The following is a 19,601-nucleotide window of genomic DNA, read 5'->3' as shown; positions in this document are numbered from 1 at the left end:
ACCGGATGAAGGTCATGCTTTGAATACATCCAGATTGGGCGTTCTTAGAGTATTGTAATAGATGTTTTAAAAAGCACTGACATTAGAGCTAGAATTCTTTCTGAAATTCTGAATGTGTTACAGAACTGATCAGCAGTGCAAGCTTCAGCCAGTCAGCCTTGTTCCAGGGTAAGGCTCTGATTGCCAGCAGTTTAAAACCTCGCGTGTACTATAGCTGAGCAAACACACAGACCAGACAGATCCAGGCAACTTGATACGTTTGGCAATACAATGATGTTTCTCAGGGACCGCACTTGGAAGATTCTGGCAGGTGATACTGTATTGTTGCCTTGTGCCATTCCTAGTAGACTTCCACGGAGCGGCTACAGCCCAACACACAACTAAGTGTCATGAAGTCCTGTTAATTTGCTGGGGCCAGCGTGGTGTGGCGGTGAAGAGTGGTAGATTCTAATCTGGTGAACTGGGTTGATTCCCCACTCCTCCACATAAAGCCTGCTGGGTGATCTTGGGCTAGTCGCAGCTCTCAAGTAGCTCTCTTAGCTTTACCTACCTCACAAGGTGTGTGTTGTGGGGAGAGGAAGGGAAGGAGATTGTAAGCCGGTTTGATTCTCCTTAAAAGGTAGAGAAAATCATCATACAAAAAACCAATTCTTCTTCTTCTCTCTAATGTCTGCTTACCGATGCACTCAGTTGTGTCAAGTCTAATTTACCAAATGAACAGTGACAGTGCCTTCTTCCTTTAGCAGTATATTTCAAGCAAACATAGTTTGCAAAGATATTCTTGCAGATGTTTTAAACGTTAGTTGCTGAACTAACTCCTTTGCTCATAAGGATATTAACCTCATGCTGAACACTGTAAAATTTGAATCTTCCCCCAGTCTTTCTGGGTTCAGGATGTTTTCTCCAGTCCCTGATCCCACCAAATAGTGAAGTAAGAAATCACAGTGCAATCCTGTGCATGCTCAGAAGTAAGCTGCACTATGCCCAAGGTCACTTACTACCAGGTAAGTATGCATAGGATTGCACCCTTAGTCTCAAAGCAGAGATATTTACATAATTTATGTGATAATTAAAGCATTTCACAGAATAAACTTTACTCTAGGACAGGGGTGTTAAACATAGGGCCTGGGGCCGGATCTGGCCCCTTGAGACCTCTTATCTGGCCTGCAAGCCAGCCGAGGCAGCCATCCCCCACCCAATCCCGATCTGGGCTGGCAAGGCATGGCCCGGCATGACCAAATGACATTTATGTCATATCCAGCCCTCGTAACAAAACAGTTTGACACCCCTGCTCTATATCTTGAAATGGGAGTAAGATATTGAATACATCTTAATGATGAAACTTGAGGAAGAAATAGGATTAAATTCCATGACAGGCTTGCTTCCAGTTTGAATAAACAGGGTTACAAAATACATTAAAGATGTAACGTATTGGTTTTAAAGGGTAAATGTTTTAGCTAAATAAGAAAAAAATGCTCCATAGTTGGTTAGAGCTACATAACATATGTGGGGAAATCCAGGCAAATGAGGGAAAGGAGAGTGACTGCTCTCTGTGAGTGACTAGGTGAGTGACCGTACTCTGTGATTTTTAGCCCTGGGTTTTATTATCTTGGAAAAACCCGCATCCTAGTACAGTGAAACCACCTGCTATTTCTGTACCCCAAATCCTAATATTCGCCAAATAATACTAGGCTGGTTTCATAAATAATTGGGTCCACTTTAAAATGCAGCAGCTTAGGGCCCAAAGGAATCACAGGGAAACAGGGGTAAGCCTTTGAGAAAGGTACTCCCAGCTGAACTCTCTTCCTCCATGACACTATATGCTCTTGAGGGCTTGAACAGATCATATTCTCCATCCCTTTCTGCTTAGCTTCCCCCCATTTCCTTTAACTGCCCTCAACATTTCAAACCTCCTCGAGTGTAATGAGCATGCTCCGTTCCTCCTCAGCTTTATATTCTTTTTTTCCTTTCCTTTACAAAGTAATGGTTTTTTTTGCATATTTCTGCTGACCTACCGATAGGCCCTCAACCACTTGCTTCAGCGTTGGGGTGGGTGGGGGGAATAATGAAGGAATCTGCCTAGCCGTTACTAGATCGATCATAGGAGTGCTTCCATGGGAACTCTGTCCTATGCGAGGTGGTGTTTTGGCCACGGGCTTGCTTTAGCCCTGAAAATAACTGCCCTAGTCATAAGCACAACCTGTTGACAAAAGGGGTCCCGTCTAGCATCTTGGGGGGCGGGTAAGCCATGTGTTGGATTCAGACATAAAGTCTGGTGCCTTATCCAGTGATCGGATAGTTCCGTTAGCTGCAGTTCATGGCTGCTGAAGGACAGCAAGGCAGAAGTGGTATTGTCTTCATGAGATCGCAGCAGATCTCCTGATCGCTGAGCAACCGGCACTCAGCGGCTTGATGCTCTCTGTGTACCAGCATCACAGCTAATAAAACGAAAAGGTCAAATGTGATTCATTACCCCCTTAAGCACAGTGCAGCATGTTGTAGCGCACGCAAGATCTATAGATAGGAACGCTTTACCCTCAAGGATAGTGAGGCTGAGGGCCAACTATTGTGTAGTGGTTGCATGTTTATTGCCCCAACCCACTATAAATGTGAGTTCTTTTAATCTCTGGAAAGGTTCACTAGCGAGAAAAGAGGATATATGGGGAATTGAGGACTTATACGAATAAGTTTGCCAGGGCCAAGAGCTGGTTCTGTTTAAAGGAAGGTTCGTACCACTGGTGATTTTGCGTTAGGATACTCTGGCACGAGTCCGAATGCTAGACCGTTTGACGTCGGTTAGGGTATGTCTGCATCAGCTGCTTGTTTGGAGCATACAAGAAATGACATAAACAGCCCACATCTGATTCTATGTAGAGTCATCAGTAAGGAACCCACTGTAGAGTTTTGTTCTGGCACAGGTCTCATTAGAAATACTACCTTCCCTATAAAGCTTTTTTCTGACAACTGGGCAGATGTCATGAGGAACAGTGTCTTGCAAATTTTCTGCTTGAAAGAGCAGACTGGACCAGGAGTAGTTCCTCTTGGGCTTGTTTTCTGTCCTTCGGAAACCTCCCCGGCTTTGTCACTGGTTGTTTGAAAAGGATAGGAGGGACTTGTCTCTCTGTGCCACGTTCCATATGAGCCGTGGGTTCAGCTTCATATCTTGTGTGTTTCTTTCACTCCATTTAGAAGGCAGTGGTGCTGGTGTTGCTGGCTGCAGATTTTAATCAGCTTGGCATAAATCACCATGTAAGACTAGTGTCAGATGCTAAATAGTAAACATCAAAGCCATCCCTTCCTCTTTGCCTGTACTTAGCAAAAGAACATGAGGATGGAATGAAATCCCCTTTTTCTCAGCTCCTTTCCTGCCAACATCAAAGCAAAATGCCAGAAAGAAGTTGCATTCTATCTTTTTTAAAAAATATAGCCTGTTGTTGGTGATAACATTTTCCCTGTTAAGGGAACCATATGAGAAGAGGAACACCCCTCAGTAATATATCAAGGCCCTTCCCTCAGTTGCCAGAAAAAGGGCTTCTTCAGCCCTATAACTTTTGGCCTTTTAAAGCAAAACTCGTAAGCAGTATTCTTGATATTTTTCAGATTCTGGGGTTAGATCCAGACTAAATTGTCGTGTCTGTGGAATGGAATTTTCTGCCACCATCCTGTGACTGATCTCCACAAGACACTGCTCCTGGTGGATAAGGGACCCCAAAGAATGACTTGGGGGGGTTGCAGTGGGAAGGAGATATTGGTGGAACTGGCCAATGTAGTCTGGATTCAACCCTGGTTTTCAACTTTAACCACAGAGTGCTACATGGGACACAGCTGGAATTTTTACTGATATACGTTGGTCTTTTTCTTTTTGGTCTGCCTTTCTCCCTCTCTTGTTCTCTCCTCCTCTTATAAGTCTTTAAAAAAGGAAGTTTGGTGCCGCAGGTTCTGCCCACCTTAGATCATGTGTGCCCCAGTTAAGGGACACCACCCACCCGTTAAAGACCAATATTGTACCCAATCACTCTATAAAAATTAATCCGCCTCACGCTTTCCTGTCTTCTGGCTGGCTAGTCCAAAGGCAATGAGTTCTTTGAGAAACAGTGGGGCACTTTACAGTGGTATTTAAACCATTTAAATAACATGTTTTAAAATAAATAAATTCCGTGTAGATACATGCAACGATCTGTATCTAGTTTTTAGTGGTTTTGTCTTGATGTACAATGTTCTATCAGCCCCTTCAAATACACACATTGGCACAAGATTTCTGGTTTACAAGTGTGGGAATTAAGAGATTGGACCTGGAAGGGCTGTTATAGCTGGGGAGAGAGGACTGTGAACCGCATAGGGGATAGGAAACAGGATCCAAAGGTCGTTTCCCCCCAGAATATGGGAGGCCAACCCTGCTCCTCGCTGTCCCTAAATCAAACCCATTTGTATCTGCTCCCAAAGGCTGCTCAATCACATTAAAGTTAAAGCCTGTGGAAGAGGGCAATGATTTTAACCATTTGTCCAACTTAATTAACTTAATTTAAATTTGAATACATTCTGAAAGCGTCATTTTTTCCCACCTTTTCAGTGATCGCTGTGGAGAAGATCCAAATCAGAAAGTAATCCATGGGGTTATTAACTCCTTTGTTCATGTTGAACAGTATAAGAAAAAATTCCCTCTAAAGGTAAAACCCCCCAAAATATTTCTTCTTTAATGGGTCTAGCTATATAAATGTGTTGTTCAAAGCCTTGCCTTATTTGTACTTGATCAGTCTCTCTCAATTTAGTTTTATCAGGAAATTTTTGAGTGTCCTTTTCTGAATGAAACTGGGGAGTATTATAAACAAGAAGCATCGAATTTATTGCAAGAGTCAAACTGCTCACAGTATATGGAAAAGGTAAGATGACCCTATTTATGTGCAGAGTGGATGATGGCTAAGTGCATCTTTAGAGAAAATTCAAGAAATGTTAGTCGGGTTTTGAAAAGGAAGGTTTTAAAGGAAGTCTCATAATACCAGAACACCAAAGGCAAAATAACAGTGTGGGTGAACAGCCTTTGTGGCAAATGTCCTTCTTGAAAGCAGGTTCCGCCTTGCTATCTTGCGCTCCTTCTCTCCATGTGCCCCTCCACAAGACGAGCTGCTTTACAGATCAGGGCTTTAACAGCAATAATCCAAAGAACCAGGAAACGAGTGCCCAGCAGCCTGTGAAGAGCTATTTTTCTCATCCAGCAGTTCCCCGTGACTCATAACAGGCAGTTTTTGAGACTGACACGAGCTGTAATATGGGCAATAGAGGTCAAGCTGTTCAAAGGAAAAAGGTCAAGAGTTCCCCTGGCCCAATATGAATTCCTTGCCTGAGCAATTCTTGGGATCACAGCCGATGTATTAAATGAAGCAGTGATCCTTGTTAGGCTGTTGTTATGACCTTGGTTCTTTTAACGGCAGCCTTTCAGTGGAGAGAGTGGAATCCCTCAACTCCCTTCTGCCAAGTCATTCTCCGACGGAAGGCTTCTGACTTCATTGCAGGAAAGCTCGGCAGAAGGGAGGATCCAGCTTGGTGAAAGGAAGAGGAAGGATTGAACCCGTGATAGCCGTTGATAAAACATGTGATCTATAAATGAAGATGGGCTTTCTGAACATCTTTTCAGTTACCATTCAAAATCTTCTGCATCTGAAATATGTAAACTGCCTGGAAAAAAACACAGCAACGTGTTACTGAATATCTCCATTGCAGATAGACAGTATTTTTGGGTGGGGGCATTTACACTAATGTTTTCATGTATCCTACCACACATTCATGCTGTGTTTTTCTACTATCTGACTGCCTTTTCTGTGGCGTGAAAATGCTGTGGATTAGATGAATAACCAGTATACATACATAACTACTATTTTGAATGTTTTCCATTTAAAATCCTTGTATTTATAATGTGTATAATTACATAACGGGGGAAATAGAGAGTCCTTACCAAAAAAAAACCTGGATTGGTGTGATCCTAAACATTTTGATGTAGGTTCCACTGGAATCAACATAGTCTTAGAATGAATATAATTAGTAATGGTATAAGCTTGATGCTTCTTTCTCAAGAGGCTTAGGATGCAGTCTTGTCCTTACCTGAGTAAGATTGTGCCAGTAATATGCTGACTTCGGTCTTGCAAACTACAGGGTTTAAATAGCAATATACTGCATACTTGTATATCTTAATTATAGAAGAGAATCCGTCAAGTGATTTGAGTATGTACAGTTGCTTAAATAGTTTCTTCCATCAGATCAAGTCCACTTAGTCTAACAGTTTTTGCAAGAATCCTATCCACTAATAGATGCTAGATGGTTCAGAAAAAATGTCCCTGTAGTCTCCAGATAGGCCATGATTTACCATCTTCTCCCCCTTTATATCAAACTTAATGGAATTACATCTGAGTAGATAGTTTGAGAAATGCAGACTTTGATGCCTTGGCCATTGTTTGTTACTTCAAGCTGCACTGTACTTTCTACTCCAAAACGGATCTGCGATATTTCATCATTTTTTGTGTCTTCACAAAATGTTCCTTTAGGTTTTATGTAGATTAAAAGATGAAGAAATGAGATGTCGAAAGTACCTAAACCCCAGCTCCTACGGCAAAGTAATTAACGAATGCCAACAACGAATGGTAGCAGATCACTTACAGTTCCTTCACGCAGAATGCCATAACATCATCCGACAAGAGAAGAGAAACGGTAAAATGTTAACGGAATCTCCCCGAGTTAAGAGTAGAAGTACTCTGCCTTCCACATGCTTGGTTTGTACAAGCCTGTCCATTCATAACATATTCATTCAGATGTGTTGTCTTGTGCTAACGTAAGTGCCCCAATTCAGACGGAGATACTACTGAGCATCACAATGTTTATTTGGTCCATGTGAAATTTGTTTGAGCACGTTGCTTGCATGGTGACTTTGGGAGTAAGAGAGTTTCCTGCATGTGAAAGCCAAGTCTGCCCAATTTTTTTCATCAGCTGGAAAGGGCAGAAACCAGGAGAGGGCGATAATGTTCTGATTCTCAGAGTGTGCTTAAAAACTCAGTTGCATCAGGTTGGGGGGGTGGCGACAACAAGGTAATCCTACTGAGGAGTGAGGTCCAGCCCAAAAAGTATCTGGTTTTCCACAAGCCATAGGAAAAGTCTGGCTGGAAATGGCTCAGTGGTAGAGCATCTTCTTGTCATGCAGAAGATCCCAGGTTCAATCCCCGGCATCTCCAGTTAAAGGGACTAGGCAAGTAGGTGATGTGAAAGACCTCTGCCTGAGACCCTGGAGAGCTGCTGCCGGTCTGAGTAGACAATACTGACTTTGATGGACCAAGGGTCTGATTCAGTATAAGGCAGCTTCATGTGTTCACTACAGAAGCTTCCGAGAGTGCAAGAAGAAGAGTTGGTTTTTATATGCCGATTTTCTCTACCTTTTTTATGGAGTATCAAATCTCCTTCCCTTCCTCTCCCTACAACAGACGCCTTGTGAGGTAGGTGAGGCTGAGAGAGTTCTGAGAGAGCTGTGACCAGCCAGAGGTCACCCAGCTGGCTTCATGTGGAGGAGTAAGGAATCAAACCTGGCCCTCCAGTTTAGAGTCGATCGCTCTTAATCACTACACCATGCTGGCTCTGTCTGTTAGGCCTTCCCACAGAACTAAAAGCTCCATCTGCCCTCTTAGGCAAGGACAGGGATAGGCCTGAGCAGAAGTTAAGAGATACTGGGTTGCATCCAGAATAGAATTTTCCTGCCTCCCACTGATCTGCAAAAGATGCTGCTACTGGGGGATAGGAGCACCCTCTAAGGAATGAAGAGAAAGAAGAAGAGTTGGTTTCTATATGCCAACTTTCTCTACCACTTAAGGCAGAATCAAACCGGCTTACAATCACCTTCCCTTCCCCTCCCCACAACAGGACACCCTGTGAGGTAGGTGGGTCTGAGAGAACTGTGACTAGCCTAAGATCACCCAGCTGGCTTCATGTGTAGAAGTGGGGAAACCAACCTGGTTCACCAGATTATCCTCCGCCACTTATGTGGAGGAGTAGGGATTCAAACCCAGTTCTCCAGATCAGAGTCCACCACTCCACACCACCGCTGTTAACCACTACACCACACTGGCTCTCACCTGGCCATATTTCGCTTGTAAATCATTCTGCTTCTTTAAAGTTTAAAGACTTAAATACAGTCAGTTTTTAAAGTCTTCTGAAAACCCGTGTCTTGTCTTTCTTGCAGACATGGCAAACATGTATACGTTGCTCCATGCTGTGCCAAGCGGCTTACCTCATATGATTCAGGAACTACAGAACCATATCCATGATGAGGGCCTTAGAGCAACCAGCAGTCTTTCTCAGGAAAACGTGAGTTTGCCTTCGTTGGGGAGGACAGGACCAGTTGATCGTTAAAAATGTTAAAAAACCCCAGAACTATTTAAAAAATAACAACATGATATTGTATTTAAAGTTTAAACTAATACAGTAACTGACATAAATGGTGGAATTTATATTTTTGCTGAGTAATAATTTTTAACACTAATAGAAAATGTCCTAGTAGTAAATATAGCAAGGATTTAAATAATTATGCTTCAGGTGGTTGTTTTATCTTGTTTATGTTTATTTTTTTCTCTCTTCCCCCCAATATCCCTTTTTAAATTTTTGTATCCTACATTTCAAAAACTAATAAAAAACTTTATTTTAAAAAATGTAAAAAACAAACAAAAAACAAGCATGTAATTGGAAAAGTTGTGTTGTTTTTTTCTACAAAGCTGTGGCAGTTCAGCAGCCGAAATATGTGAATCTTGTAATGAAAAATCACCATGTGTATGCAGTATCCATGGCCTCACCTCACAGGTATACTGTGATGCCCCCACCCTGACCTGGATGGTCCCAGCTAGCCCGATCTCATCCGGGTTGGCCCTGGTTAGTATTGGATGGTAGACCACCCAGGAAGTCCAGGGTCATTACATTGGCAGTGGCAAGCTACCGCTGAATATCTCTTGCCTTGAAGACTACACAGTTGCCATAAGTTAGCTGTGGCTTGACATCACTTTCCTCTGCCAGTAGTACCCCCTTTACCTCTTTTCACCTAAGCGTAGATTCAGGCTATTGGCAACCTATTCTGAAACGCCCATTAATACCAGGGGCACTGTATGATGGAACTCACCTAACCATGACGTTGTAAAACAAGGTATGACTTGAAATGTTGATCTTTTTCGTTGGAGATCACTACACTGTTTTGTGGGATCTATGCAAACCCTGCTTCTCATTGCTAGAATAAAGAGGAAATTGACGAATTCCTTGTGAGTGGTGAATTTCTTGTGTCCTATAAAGCGGAGAGGGCAGTTGTGCCCTGCCACTGGGCTATTTTGTTACATTTCAGTATCTTTAGCAGCTCCTTTTGCTTCGCTCTTGTTTGTTTGGCCAAAGCTATTGCTCTGTGCTGTTTTCATCATACCTGTTTTCATCGTACCTGTGGTTCTGTCCTCAGATGCCCACTCAGTTTGTGGAGTCAGTGTTGGAAGTACATAGTAAATTTGTTCAGCTCATCAACACCGTTTTGAATGGGGACCAACGCTTTATGAGTGCCCTTGATAAGGTAACTCGAATGAAAAAAAACTTGTAGCAACAATTAATGGTGAGGACAAAAATTTGTTCTCTGAATAATTCTGTCAGGTTCATTGACCAGAGTTGGTGAACAATAGCAGTGAACTTGACTCTTGTTTACCATGAACTGAATTGCTGTGAATTGTATTATTTTTGCTTACTTGGCATGACTAATTGTTGTGTTTCAGTTTAACATTTTGAAGACAGTTTAGAAGCAAATGCAGACTGTAAATAAAAATATTGCCTTGAAATCCATTGATAACAAAAGTGTTCTTATAAATAATTGACCCATTCCTGTTAAGATACTGTATTCACCAAATTCACTGAAGCAGAGGGATCCGTAAAGGGCCTATGGGCCAGAATCTAAAGGGTTACGGAGAGGTGCATTTTTTACAACACCTTTTTTAGTCCTACCTTCAAAAGTTGAGCAGCCCTCCAGAGAAGCATTTGACATCATTAACTGTGGTTTGGATCTGTCAAACCATGGTTTAAAATTGGCTTATTAACCACAATTTGTCTTAACTGTGGCTTCACATAATGGACAAACAAGACATCTCAGTTTAATCCTAGCTCGTTCTCTGGTGCCACCATGTCCTAATCCATGGCTACAAAGATGCCTGGATGAAGCCAAAGGCCAGGAAACCTTCACTTGACTAGGCATACCAGGAATTGAGCCCTCGCCCCACAAGCGAAACCGTGGCTTCCCATTTTGCTTGGAGCTAAGCCCCATAATACACTTGAAGTTTCATGCCGGTTTCATGACTTCTTTTCCTGTCTCCCTAACTAGGCTTTGACATCAGTAGTGAATTATAGGGAACCAAAGTCCATCTGCAAAGCACCTGAGCTGGTAAGTAACGTGTATCTTTTAAGTTTCGTAGTGAAAGCATAAGCTTAGTTCAGATAATATTTTCCGGGATAGTTTCAGAGGGTAGCTGTGTTGGTCTGCAATGAAATGGTTAAATCCAACGCTAAAATCCGCAACGCTAAAAAAACCAGTGGAGAACCTTTTTTTAATCTTCCAGGTCATTGTACTGCTGACCTAAGAGTGGCAGTCCTCAAACAAAGAAATTTCAAGGGGAAATTACAATGTGAGATTGCTGACCTTGAGCTAATTCACAAGTTCAGAGCAATGGTCCTTCCACCCCACCCTGAAGAGGGACATAGGATTCCTATCTCACTACCAATGCTAATTTTGTGCCCCCAAGCATTTCCCGTCTGCTCTAAGCAAGCTGATCACAATATGCATTATATCTTTGCATCCTTTACAAGCATTCTTTACAACACCCCTCCCACTCTTTTGACTAGGATAAAAGGACTCGGTCATCTCCATTCCTACTCGTGTCTGGCGCAAGGAGCTTTGATTCTCAATAGCTTATATCCTGAAACTTTTTTTTAAATATTCTTTTTATTCAGTTTTGAAAGAAACACACACATTAAGAAACATACATTGAATAATGACACACACGAAACAAAAGGTTCCAACCCATCAATCAAATAATCTTGATATTTTTTAACAATATCCGTTCAAAAATATACTACCTCAGCTAATAATTCAATTTGGCCTTTAATATTTTACCCATTTAAATATATATTTAACTTGTCTTTCTCGTTGCTAATTGTCCAGTATAGTTTCTCAAAGGCCTTCCAAGGCCAGTGCATCTAAGAGACCAATATTGAAGCAGAGTGGGATCCAGTGACCCACAAACAGAGTTCTGTTTGTGTGTCTGTTTCCCTGGATTCCTAGCTGCGTTCCTAGGCAGCCCTAAGGGCCGAAGGAACCTCATCGGTGGTGTGAGATGTGGTGAATGGAACCACATCTGGAAGTGGAACTCCATGGAAATCGAGCCTCCCCCTTCCTTGTTCAAGCATGGGCAAGGGTGTGTGTGTGTGTGTGTGTGTGAATGTAGCCCACGTGTTTAAATCTGAGCTCTTCCTCTGCTTTGGTCTAGTTCTATGCCAGAATGTCCCTTGGCGCAGAGTGGTAAGCTGCAATACTGCAGTCAAAAGCTCTGCTCACGACCTGAGTTCGATCCCAACGGAAGTTGATTTCAGGTAGCCAGCTCAAGGTTCACTCAGCCTTCCATCCTTCCGAGGTCGGTAAAGTGAGTACCCAGCTTGCTGGGGGTAAAGGGAAGATGACTGGGGAAGGTACTGGCAAACCACCCCGTCAAACAAAGTCTGCCTAGTAAACGTCGGGATGTGACATCACCCCACGGGTCAGGAATCACCCGGTGCTTGCACAGGGGACCTTTACCTTTTATTTAAGGATTACAGAAAGCTTTTCAGTCCTGAAATGTGCTACATGTTTTATAAGGATAAGTCACAAGACGTGTTTGCTTCAGAAAGGAGGTGCTTATTGCATTGACGTGGTTCAGTCATCACTATTGACTGAGCACCTTGACAAATATTCCTTCTTTTTTACTTGAGCTGGCCAAGTATTGTGACAACTTGCTTAAAAAATCGGCAAAAGGCATGACGGAAAATGAAGTAGAAGACAAACTTACCAGCTTCATTACCGTTTTCAAGTATATTGACGATAAAGACGTTTTCCAAAAGGTAAGTAACCCTTTTCCAAAATGATGTTTGTTTTGCCTTTTCTTTTGAGACTTGTTTTTTAAAAAAATAAAAATGCAACAAAAATCTGAGCTCTTCCTCTGCTTTGGTCTAGTTCTATGCCAGAATGTTGGCGAAACGGCTTATCCATGGCTTGTCCATGTCTATGGACTCCGAAGAAGCTATGATTAACAAATTGAAGGTAATTACAAGCTTGCCAGAACTATCAAGTCAGCTGTAAAACAGTAGCCATAGTTCATGCTTTAAGCATGCTTATACTTCATACTGCTACAAAAGAATTGGATAGAGTTTCCGTAAATGTGCTTGGGATCTCTGCCTAAACTCAGTAACCTGATTTGAATTGTGCTAATAACAGTTCTGCCCTGCCCTGGATAGCCCCAGACTATCCTGATCTCATCAGAACTCAAAAGCTAAGCAGAGTCAGCCCTGGTTAGTATTTGGATAAGCAACCTTCAAGTAATGCCAGGGTCATGACACGGAGACAGCCAGTGACAAACCACCTCTGAACGTTTCTTGCCTTGAAGACCCCACCGGAGGCCACCATAAGTCAGGTGTGACTTGGCCAGCACACACAAAAAATAACAGTCCAGTGGTGGGGTGTCCCCTATATGTTTGTCTTTAGCTGACGGAAGGCTGTCATGTTAGAACGCAGCCAGCAGATGGTGCCAGGATGCTTTGAACTGCCTGGGACTATATCCACTTTTAGCCCAAAGAGGTGTGCAGATTGGTATAGCAGAGCTTCCGTTGCCTGGGGTTCATTTTCTACCCAGCAGAAACGATGGAGACGTGGTGGTTTCATGCCTTTTTTGTGTGACTTTCGTTGGCCTTGATAAACAGCATAACACGGCATTTCTTTCTGGGTTTTGCTTTAGACCAGTGCTGCTATATGCAGCTCTGTGGAAGTTCTGTCATGGCTTTGCAAGTTTTTGTAATGCTTGAAGCAGTATCTGACAGGAACAGAAGTTTTCAGCCAGTACTGCAATAAATGCATGTGTGGCTGTCGCATGTACTATTGACTCCATAGTACCTATGGTATCACTTTGGATGAGAAGCACAGTTTCTTACCTCCATGCCTGGAGGAGTGTCTAAAGTTTTATAATTCTTTTCTACTACTGTAAAAGGCATATAGGAGCCCCATGGCGCAGAGTGGTAGGCTGCAGTACGGCAGTCCAAGCTCTGCTCATGACCTGAATTCGATACCAACGGAAGTTGGTTTCAGGTAGCCGGCTCAAGGTTGACTCAGCCTTCCATCCTTCCAAGGTTGGTAAAATGAGTACCCAGCTTGCTGAGGGTAAAGGGAAGATGACTGGGGAAGGCACTGGCAAACCACCCCGTAAACAAAGTCTGCCTAGGAAATGTCGGAATGTGACGTGACCCCATGGGTCAGGAATGACCCGGTGCTTGCACAGGGGACCTTTACCATTAAAAGACATATGTCTGCTATTACTTCCTTTAAAAAGGAAATAAAAGCAATCAGTGATACAGTGATTGCTAGTTGACTGCCCTCACCCCATAGTTTTTTCTTTTAAAGTTTTTTTTAAAGTTTTTTAAAGTTTTTTTCTTTTAAAAAATTTAAGTTAGTTACAACTTAACGAAAGAGACTGTGTTTTTACCCACTATTACGTAGTTTTTTAAAGCTAGTGACTCAATGTTCATAAGCATCATGCATTGCCTTAACTTCAAATTTTCTTTGCTTTTCCCAGCAAGCCTGTGGTTATGAGTTCACTAGCAAGCTTCATCGAATGTACACGGATATGAGTGTTAGTGCTGATCTGAACAACAAATTCAACAACTTCATAAAAAATCAAGACACCATTGTAGATTTGGGAATTAGTTTCCAGATATATGTTCTTCAGGTATTAGAAGAACTTGTGTGTGTGTCGTTTTGCGTAGCTGTTATATGATGTATAATGAAATGGTTCTGTGTAAAGTTGTACACCATGTTTAAACAGAGCACTTTGAACCAACACTCACGTACTTGAAAGTAAGTCCCATGTATTTCAGTGGTACTTATTTTTAAGCAACCATCTATAGTACAACATCTTTACATTTTCTGGGGCAGCCAACACCAATATTTCTTCTAAAATGAAGCAGGAATGTTCTGAACATAGATGTTACAAACATGCAGCAACTAATAGGCTTATAGCATCTTCCATATTTGTCCAGTGGTTGTCGGGGCAGTATGTTAGTTTCTGTCCAGAGCCAATATGGTGTAAGAGTTAGAGTATTGGACTGGGAGGACCAAGTGTGAATCCCTACTCTGCTACAAGTGAGTCTGTCACACTTTCTCAGCCTAGCTTACCCCACAGGGTCGTGGCCATGAAGATAAAATGGAGAAGGGGAGAGTGATGTTGGCTCAGAGGTAGAGCCTCTGCTTGGCATGCAGAAGGTCCCAGGTTCAATCCCTGGCATCTCCAGTTAAAGGGACTAGGCAAGCAGGTGATGTGAAAGACCCCTGCCTGAGATCCTGGAGAGCCGCTGCCGGTCTAAGTAGACAATACTGACTTTGGCGGACCAAGCATCTGATTCAGTAGAAGGCACCTTCATGTGTTCATCTATCTGAGCACTTCCACAAGCTGAAGGCTCAAGGCACTTCTCACCAATTCCAGGTGGGGGAATGGGAGCATTCAGCCTGAGCCAAACAGTTAGATTTAGTGGGGTGGAATATTGAGCTAACTGCAGAGGGATGTAGGCACCTGGAAACTTCTGCAGATTAACGCTGCTGGTTCCCCCTCCCCTTAAGCTTTTCTCCCTTGGAGCAGTTGAGTAAAATGGAAATAACTGTAAGCCTTCAAACGCATTCTGACCGATTCCCTTAAAAGTTAGGGCCGAAGTCACCCTGATGTCTAGAAATCTATTAATGGCCATCCCATTTTTTTAAAGGCTTAATAGTAGGCACCGTAATAGTGCAGTGCATTTAACTTTTATTCCATACGTTATTTCCCCTGATTTATTTATTTTGTTGTTTGCTGTTGGCTCCATTGATTGATTTCTGTCTTTTGATTATAATTAACAGTTCCGGGGGGAGGGGGGGAGCTGAAATTTGGGAAATGGCACAGGGGAGAAGGGGCCAGTTTCCCACTCCTCACAGCCCCGATCCAGATTTAGCACACTGGCATTTGCAAATATACCGAAATAATTTTCATTTGAAAGGTGCTCCGTAATTTGAAATGAGGCTTCTGTAAAGAGTTTGGGTTGAATTTGGCTTTTGTGGCTTTGGAATGTTTAGGAATGATGGCTTTTTTAATATGCTTTCTTTAAAAAAAAAAAGAATTTTCTTGCAACGTGATGTATTGCTGTGCTTATTTTCCAGGCTGGCGCGTGGCCCTTAACTCAGGCTCCTTCATCGACGTTTGCAATTCCTCAGGAACTGGAAAAAAGTGTACAGATGGTAGGTTAGTAGGAGATTTCTTGCAGATTTGATAACCGTCTAAAGATGGGGTTTAACATGCTGCACCTGGCCATGTTGCTATATAAAAAAATCATTTACACTGCATATTACATCATGGTAATGAAAACCCCAGTTAGTTTTGGGTGCCTTCACAGAGTGCTGTCTAAAAGCCTTGCATCCTTGAAGGTGTAAATGTTAGGGCTGTGGTATTTTCTAAATACTGTAACATTAACTTCCTGTTGGGAAGTAGGAAAGCGGTGACATTGAATGCAGCCGCCTCATTACAAATTGTCGTCAAAATGAACCTTCCTTGCTTTGAAATTCCCATTTGGAGCCATTTAGCTGTAATTCTTAATTATAGTGTCTTCCAAGTTCAAGCATCCCCAAAAAAGAGACTGTAGTTCTGTGAATCGAGTTAACTGTTTTTTTCCCAGTCTTCTACATCTAGCACAGAAACAAATTAGCCTTTACTTACTCACCCAGGAAAGGTTGTTCCTCCTTGATTTCCTGGCCAGCAGAAAACTGCAATCTCTGCTTTCCCTCCTGAGCCCAATTTTGGATGCTCTGGGCTGTTTCTGATTGCCTTCAAAACCACCCCCCACCCAGCTCTCTTCAGTACCCCTTTATGCTAGCCAAAACTGCATGCTTAAGATTTTTGTGCACTAATCCAGGAAAAGCATTCCTTGAAAGTACAATGGCTTCGTGCATTCATCTTTCAGCATCTGGCCTTCATCTGTGACGAATAGATGGAGGTCTACCCCTAAAATCCAAAGGAGCCTGATACTTTAGAATTGGTCCACATTTTAACAAGTTTTTTCTCAGTGCCCATAAAATCACTGGATCACATGTTTGAATGTAATATGGATGGATGGATGGATGGATAGATAGATATTGATATGGTCTATTTGACCAGCCAAAGGTTAATACATAAAATTATCTGACTTAATAAAACTGCAAAACTAATATAGATTACAAAATTAGATAAAAGACTAATGATATTAAAATGTAAGATATTAAAACAAATCACAAGAATTAACTTGACATTTTTCCATTCTATTTTTGCGGGTTTTAATTGCGATGGCACACATTTCCTCCCCCCCTCCCACACTCCAAAACATCATCCTTATTCTTGATGACCTTCCTATGGAATACATAGTTTCTAAGAAGGGCCCAATTTTGCCCTCCCCTGTCTCGATAGGACAAAGAAATCTTTCACATCTCCTGTGTTATTAACACCGTTGACTTTAGAATTCACATGTTGTTGCTGCCCGTTTTTCTCTAGCAACGCTTGTTAATAATTATGAGCTTACAGTCTCATTAGTGGAGATCGTAAGACATGTTTTTCCCCAAATGCACATTGTTGCCTAAGACTGGTTGAAATCTTACTCTGACCCTATGGTCTTGTTGCTGGGGGAGGTAGCTTTTCCCTAAAGAGCTTGGTTGTGCCTGCTCTACATCTGCAGCCTCATGTACTCCTTTTAACATAATATCCAATGTTCTCAAGGGCCACTTCTAGTCCTCTTATGCACTTGAAAAGTGAACCTCTTGCTCCAGCTTCGTTATGGTAGAGAAAGAAGCTATTGAATAGCTTGTTCTGTTTCCAAGTGACGAGTTAAATTGAAAGAACCCTCCACATTCTGTGCTTATTCAGATCTTAGAAAACTCTAGTTGGGTCCTGTAGATCTTGGTTTAGCTTCCTTTCAAGTATCTGAGGAAATATGTCTTATCTGCCTGTAAATTACTTCCATTGTTGGGGTTATGCTCAGCTCATGGGATGAAGTCTGGCTGCTAAGGGACCTCACCTGTCTCTCTTCCCCTCGGATGTCCTCAGCTGCCCCCAAATTTGCTTTTAGCTTTCCCCTCTAAATAAAGACACATCTTGACTCTTCATCGTCTTTTCTCTGTTCCTTGTCTAATACACGCAGTATCAGGATGATGGGTTAGGCGTGGATGGGAACCTTTATTTCCTTACCTGTGATTGTGCTTTGAGACTGTTAACCAAACCTTAGAAGCAGAAGTGTGTTGCAAAAATAGTGTTACGCTCTTTGACAGAGCCGGGGGTCAGAGGTATTTAAAAGTTAGTTCTGTAAACTGTTCTGAAACACTTCCATGCAAAGCCTCTTAAAACATTTCATGCAGCTCTCCAGGAGGAACCTTTGTTAAACGGTTTGTTTACATGCACATGTCTAAAAATGCAAATAATTGTCTCATTAAAAATGTCGGGACACAGCCAGCCAGAATCTGAATTCATATTTCGCTCGTCCCTGTTAAGTCAAGTCCTATAACAAAACAGTAAGGGAGATCACATGAGTTCAGCGCAGTATCAAATGGGCATTCTGGGGCAACCCAGGACAGCTTCAGAGGGATCCTTCTTGCTTCCCAGTATACTTCCCTGGGGCTTGATGAAGCTGCATAGCAAATAATAATGAGGCAGATGATAGGCAAATTGCTAGTTGACATCAGCGTTTTCTTGCTGACAAGCAGAATTGGAATTCTAACAGCTGCCTTAATGAGAGCTTTACAATTGTGTGGCTTTAAAGATGTTATTTTAATTGGCAATTTGCTTTCTAAATCCTGTTTTGTTTTTAATTTCCTCTGATCAATAAATAAATGTGCTTAGAATTTTGGCCTTTTGTTCTGAGCTGGCTTCAGACTGGCTTCAAAGTGGGGGGGGCTCTGAAATTGCAAGTCTCCTGAGCTTTTTCTGTCTTTGAAATCTTATTGTGGCAGTGGGGAATGGCCCAATAAATTTTAATCCTCGAGGACTAGAAATTAAATTACCATGGTTTCTTTGATGTCATTTTAGTCATCTCTCCTTTTGAGCTATCAGTTTAATTTAATGAGCCATTAATATGAGTTTATGAATGATGACCACATCTTAATATGAAACACATTTTTAGTATAGTAACTGAAATGGCCAAGTAAGATATGGTATGCACTTGACCTGTTGGGATTAAATGTTCATGGCATACACAACTGTTGTTGTTGCTTAAATATGTGGATAATTAGCAGCCCATTAATACTGTGATTCATTTTTATATAATTAGTATGTGACTCATAAAGCATTATTAGGATTCACTTGAAGAATCGCCAAGTTTTATTCCTGTTCCCACCAGTGGTTTCCCTGCGTGTTGATAAAATCCAGAATGTTCCCAGTTCTGTTGCACGATTAAAGATTCCATGGAAGCACGAAGTCTCACACTATTTCTTTCTCTCATTTGATTTAACTCTCTTCGAAAGTTCTAAGTTGATAGCTGTTCCCTGAGCATATACTAGTCTTTCTCCTAAAACTCCTGTGCCAACACTGGATAAGACAAGAAGAAATGAACGTTTGCATTTTTCTGCTCTTCCTTCTAATAGTGAAATTCAGAGACCTTTTGTAGGGTTGGTCAGTCATGGCTTCCTCTGGCTTGAGAGCTCAGTTTTTGAATTCCTACTTCCAAGGGGCTTGAAAATCGGGGCAACAAAGCCTCATGTACTATCTCTTCCGGTGGTCTTTTGCTGTCTTCCAAGAGAGGCCCAAAGTTACTGGCACACACTTAGTTAGAATTACTGCCGGTCACTAGGCCAAGTCAGTCTTTTTAAAACTTTAAAAGAGCTGGAACCCTCCTGCCCTTGTTTCTGAGTGACCTGGGGACAAGTCTCACCTTCACCATGAAATCTTATGTGGTGTTGGGCAAGTCATCTTTTTTGCCATTTAATCTCAAATTCCTTTTGTAAGATGGGGATGAAAGTGACATACCTGGCTGGGTAGCAGATTTTGTGTTTGTTGTTTTGTTTTTAATGAAGACTACTTTTAAGGATAATGGTGTACGCAAAATCACTTTGAGAGCAGCCATGCTTTAGTAGATGATTAGGGTTGCCAGCTCCAGGTTGGAAAAATACCTGAAGATTTTGGGGGTGAAGCCTGAGGAGGGTGGGGTTTGGAGAGGGAAGGAACTTCAATGCCATAAGTTCAATTGCCAAAGCAGCCATTTTCTCCAGGTGAACTGGCCTCTATCGGCTGGAGATCAGTTGTAATAGAGCCGTGTTGGCGAACCTATGGCACGCGTGC

At 42.1% G+C, this 19,601-nt stretch overlaps 1 protein-coding gene across 1 annotated transcript in view; it reads left to right on the top strand.

Moving 5' to 3' along the window:
* Window positions 1-19,601, top strand: part of CUL2 (cullin 2) — a 48,957-nt gene that overhangs the window by 16,538 nt on the left and 12,818 nt on the right. The window contains exons 7-16 of the mRNA XM_056857538.1: window positions 4,571-4,667; window positions 4,770-4,880; window positions 6,537-6,699; window positions 8,216-8,340; window positions 9,467-9,574; window positions 10,370-10,429; window positions 12,010-12,138; window positions 12,251-12,337; window positions 13,860-14,012; window positions 15,470-15,547. Coding sequence (XP_056713516.1) covers window positions 4,571-4,667; window positions 4,770-4,880; window positions 6,537-6,699; window positions 8,216-8,340; window positions 9,467-9,574; window positions 10,370-10,429; window positions 12,010-12,138; window positions 12,251-12,337; window positions 13,860-14,012; window positions 15,470-15,547 — 1,111 coding nt within the window. The remainder of the gene's footprint in view (window positions 1-4,570; window positions 4,668-4,769; window positions 4,881-6,536; window positions 6,700-8,215; window positions 8,341-9,466; window positions 9,575-10,369; window positions 10,430-12,009; window positions 12,139-12,250; window positions 12,338-13,859; window positions 14,013-15,469; window positions 15,548-19,601) is intronic.

The sequence above is a fragment of the Euleptes europaea genome, chromosome 11 (assembly GCF_029931775.1).
Source record: "Euleptes europaea isolate rEulEur1 chromosome 11, rEulEur1.hap1, whole genome shotgun sequence".
Lineage (NCBI taxonomy): Eukaryota > Metazoa > Chordata > Lepidosauria > Squamata > Sphaerodactylidae > Euleptes > Euleptes europaea.
This window is presented reverse-complemented; position numbering and strand designations above follow the sequence as displayed.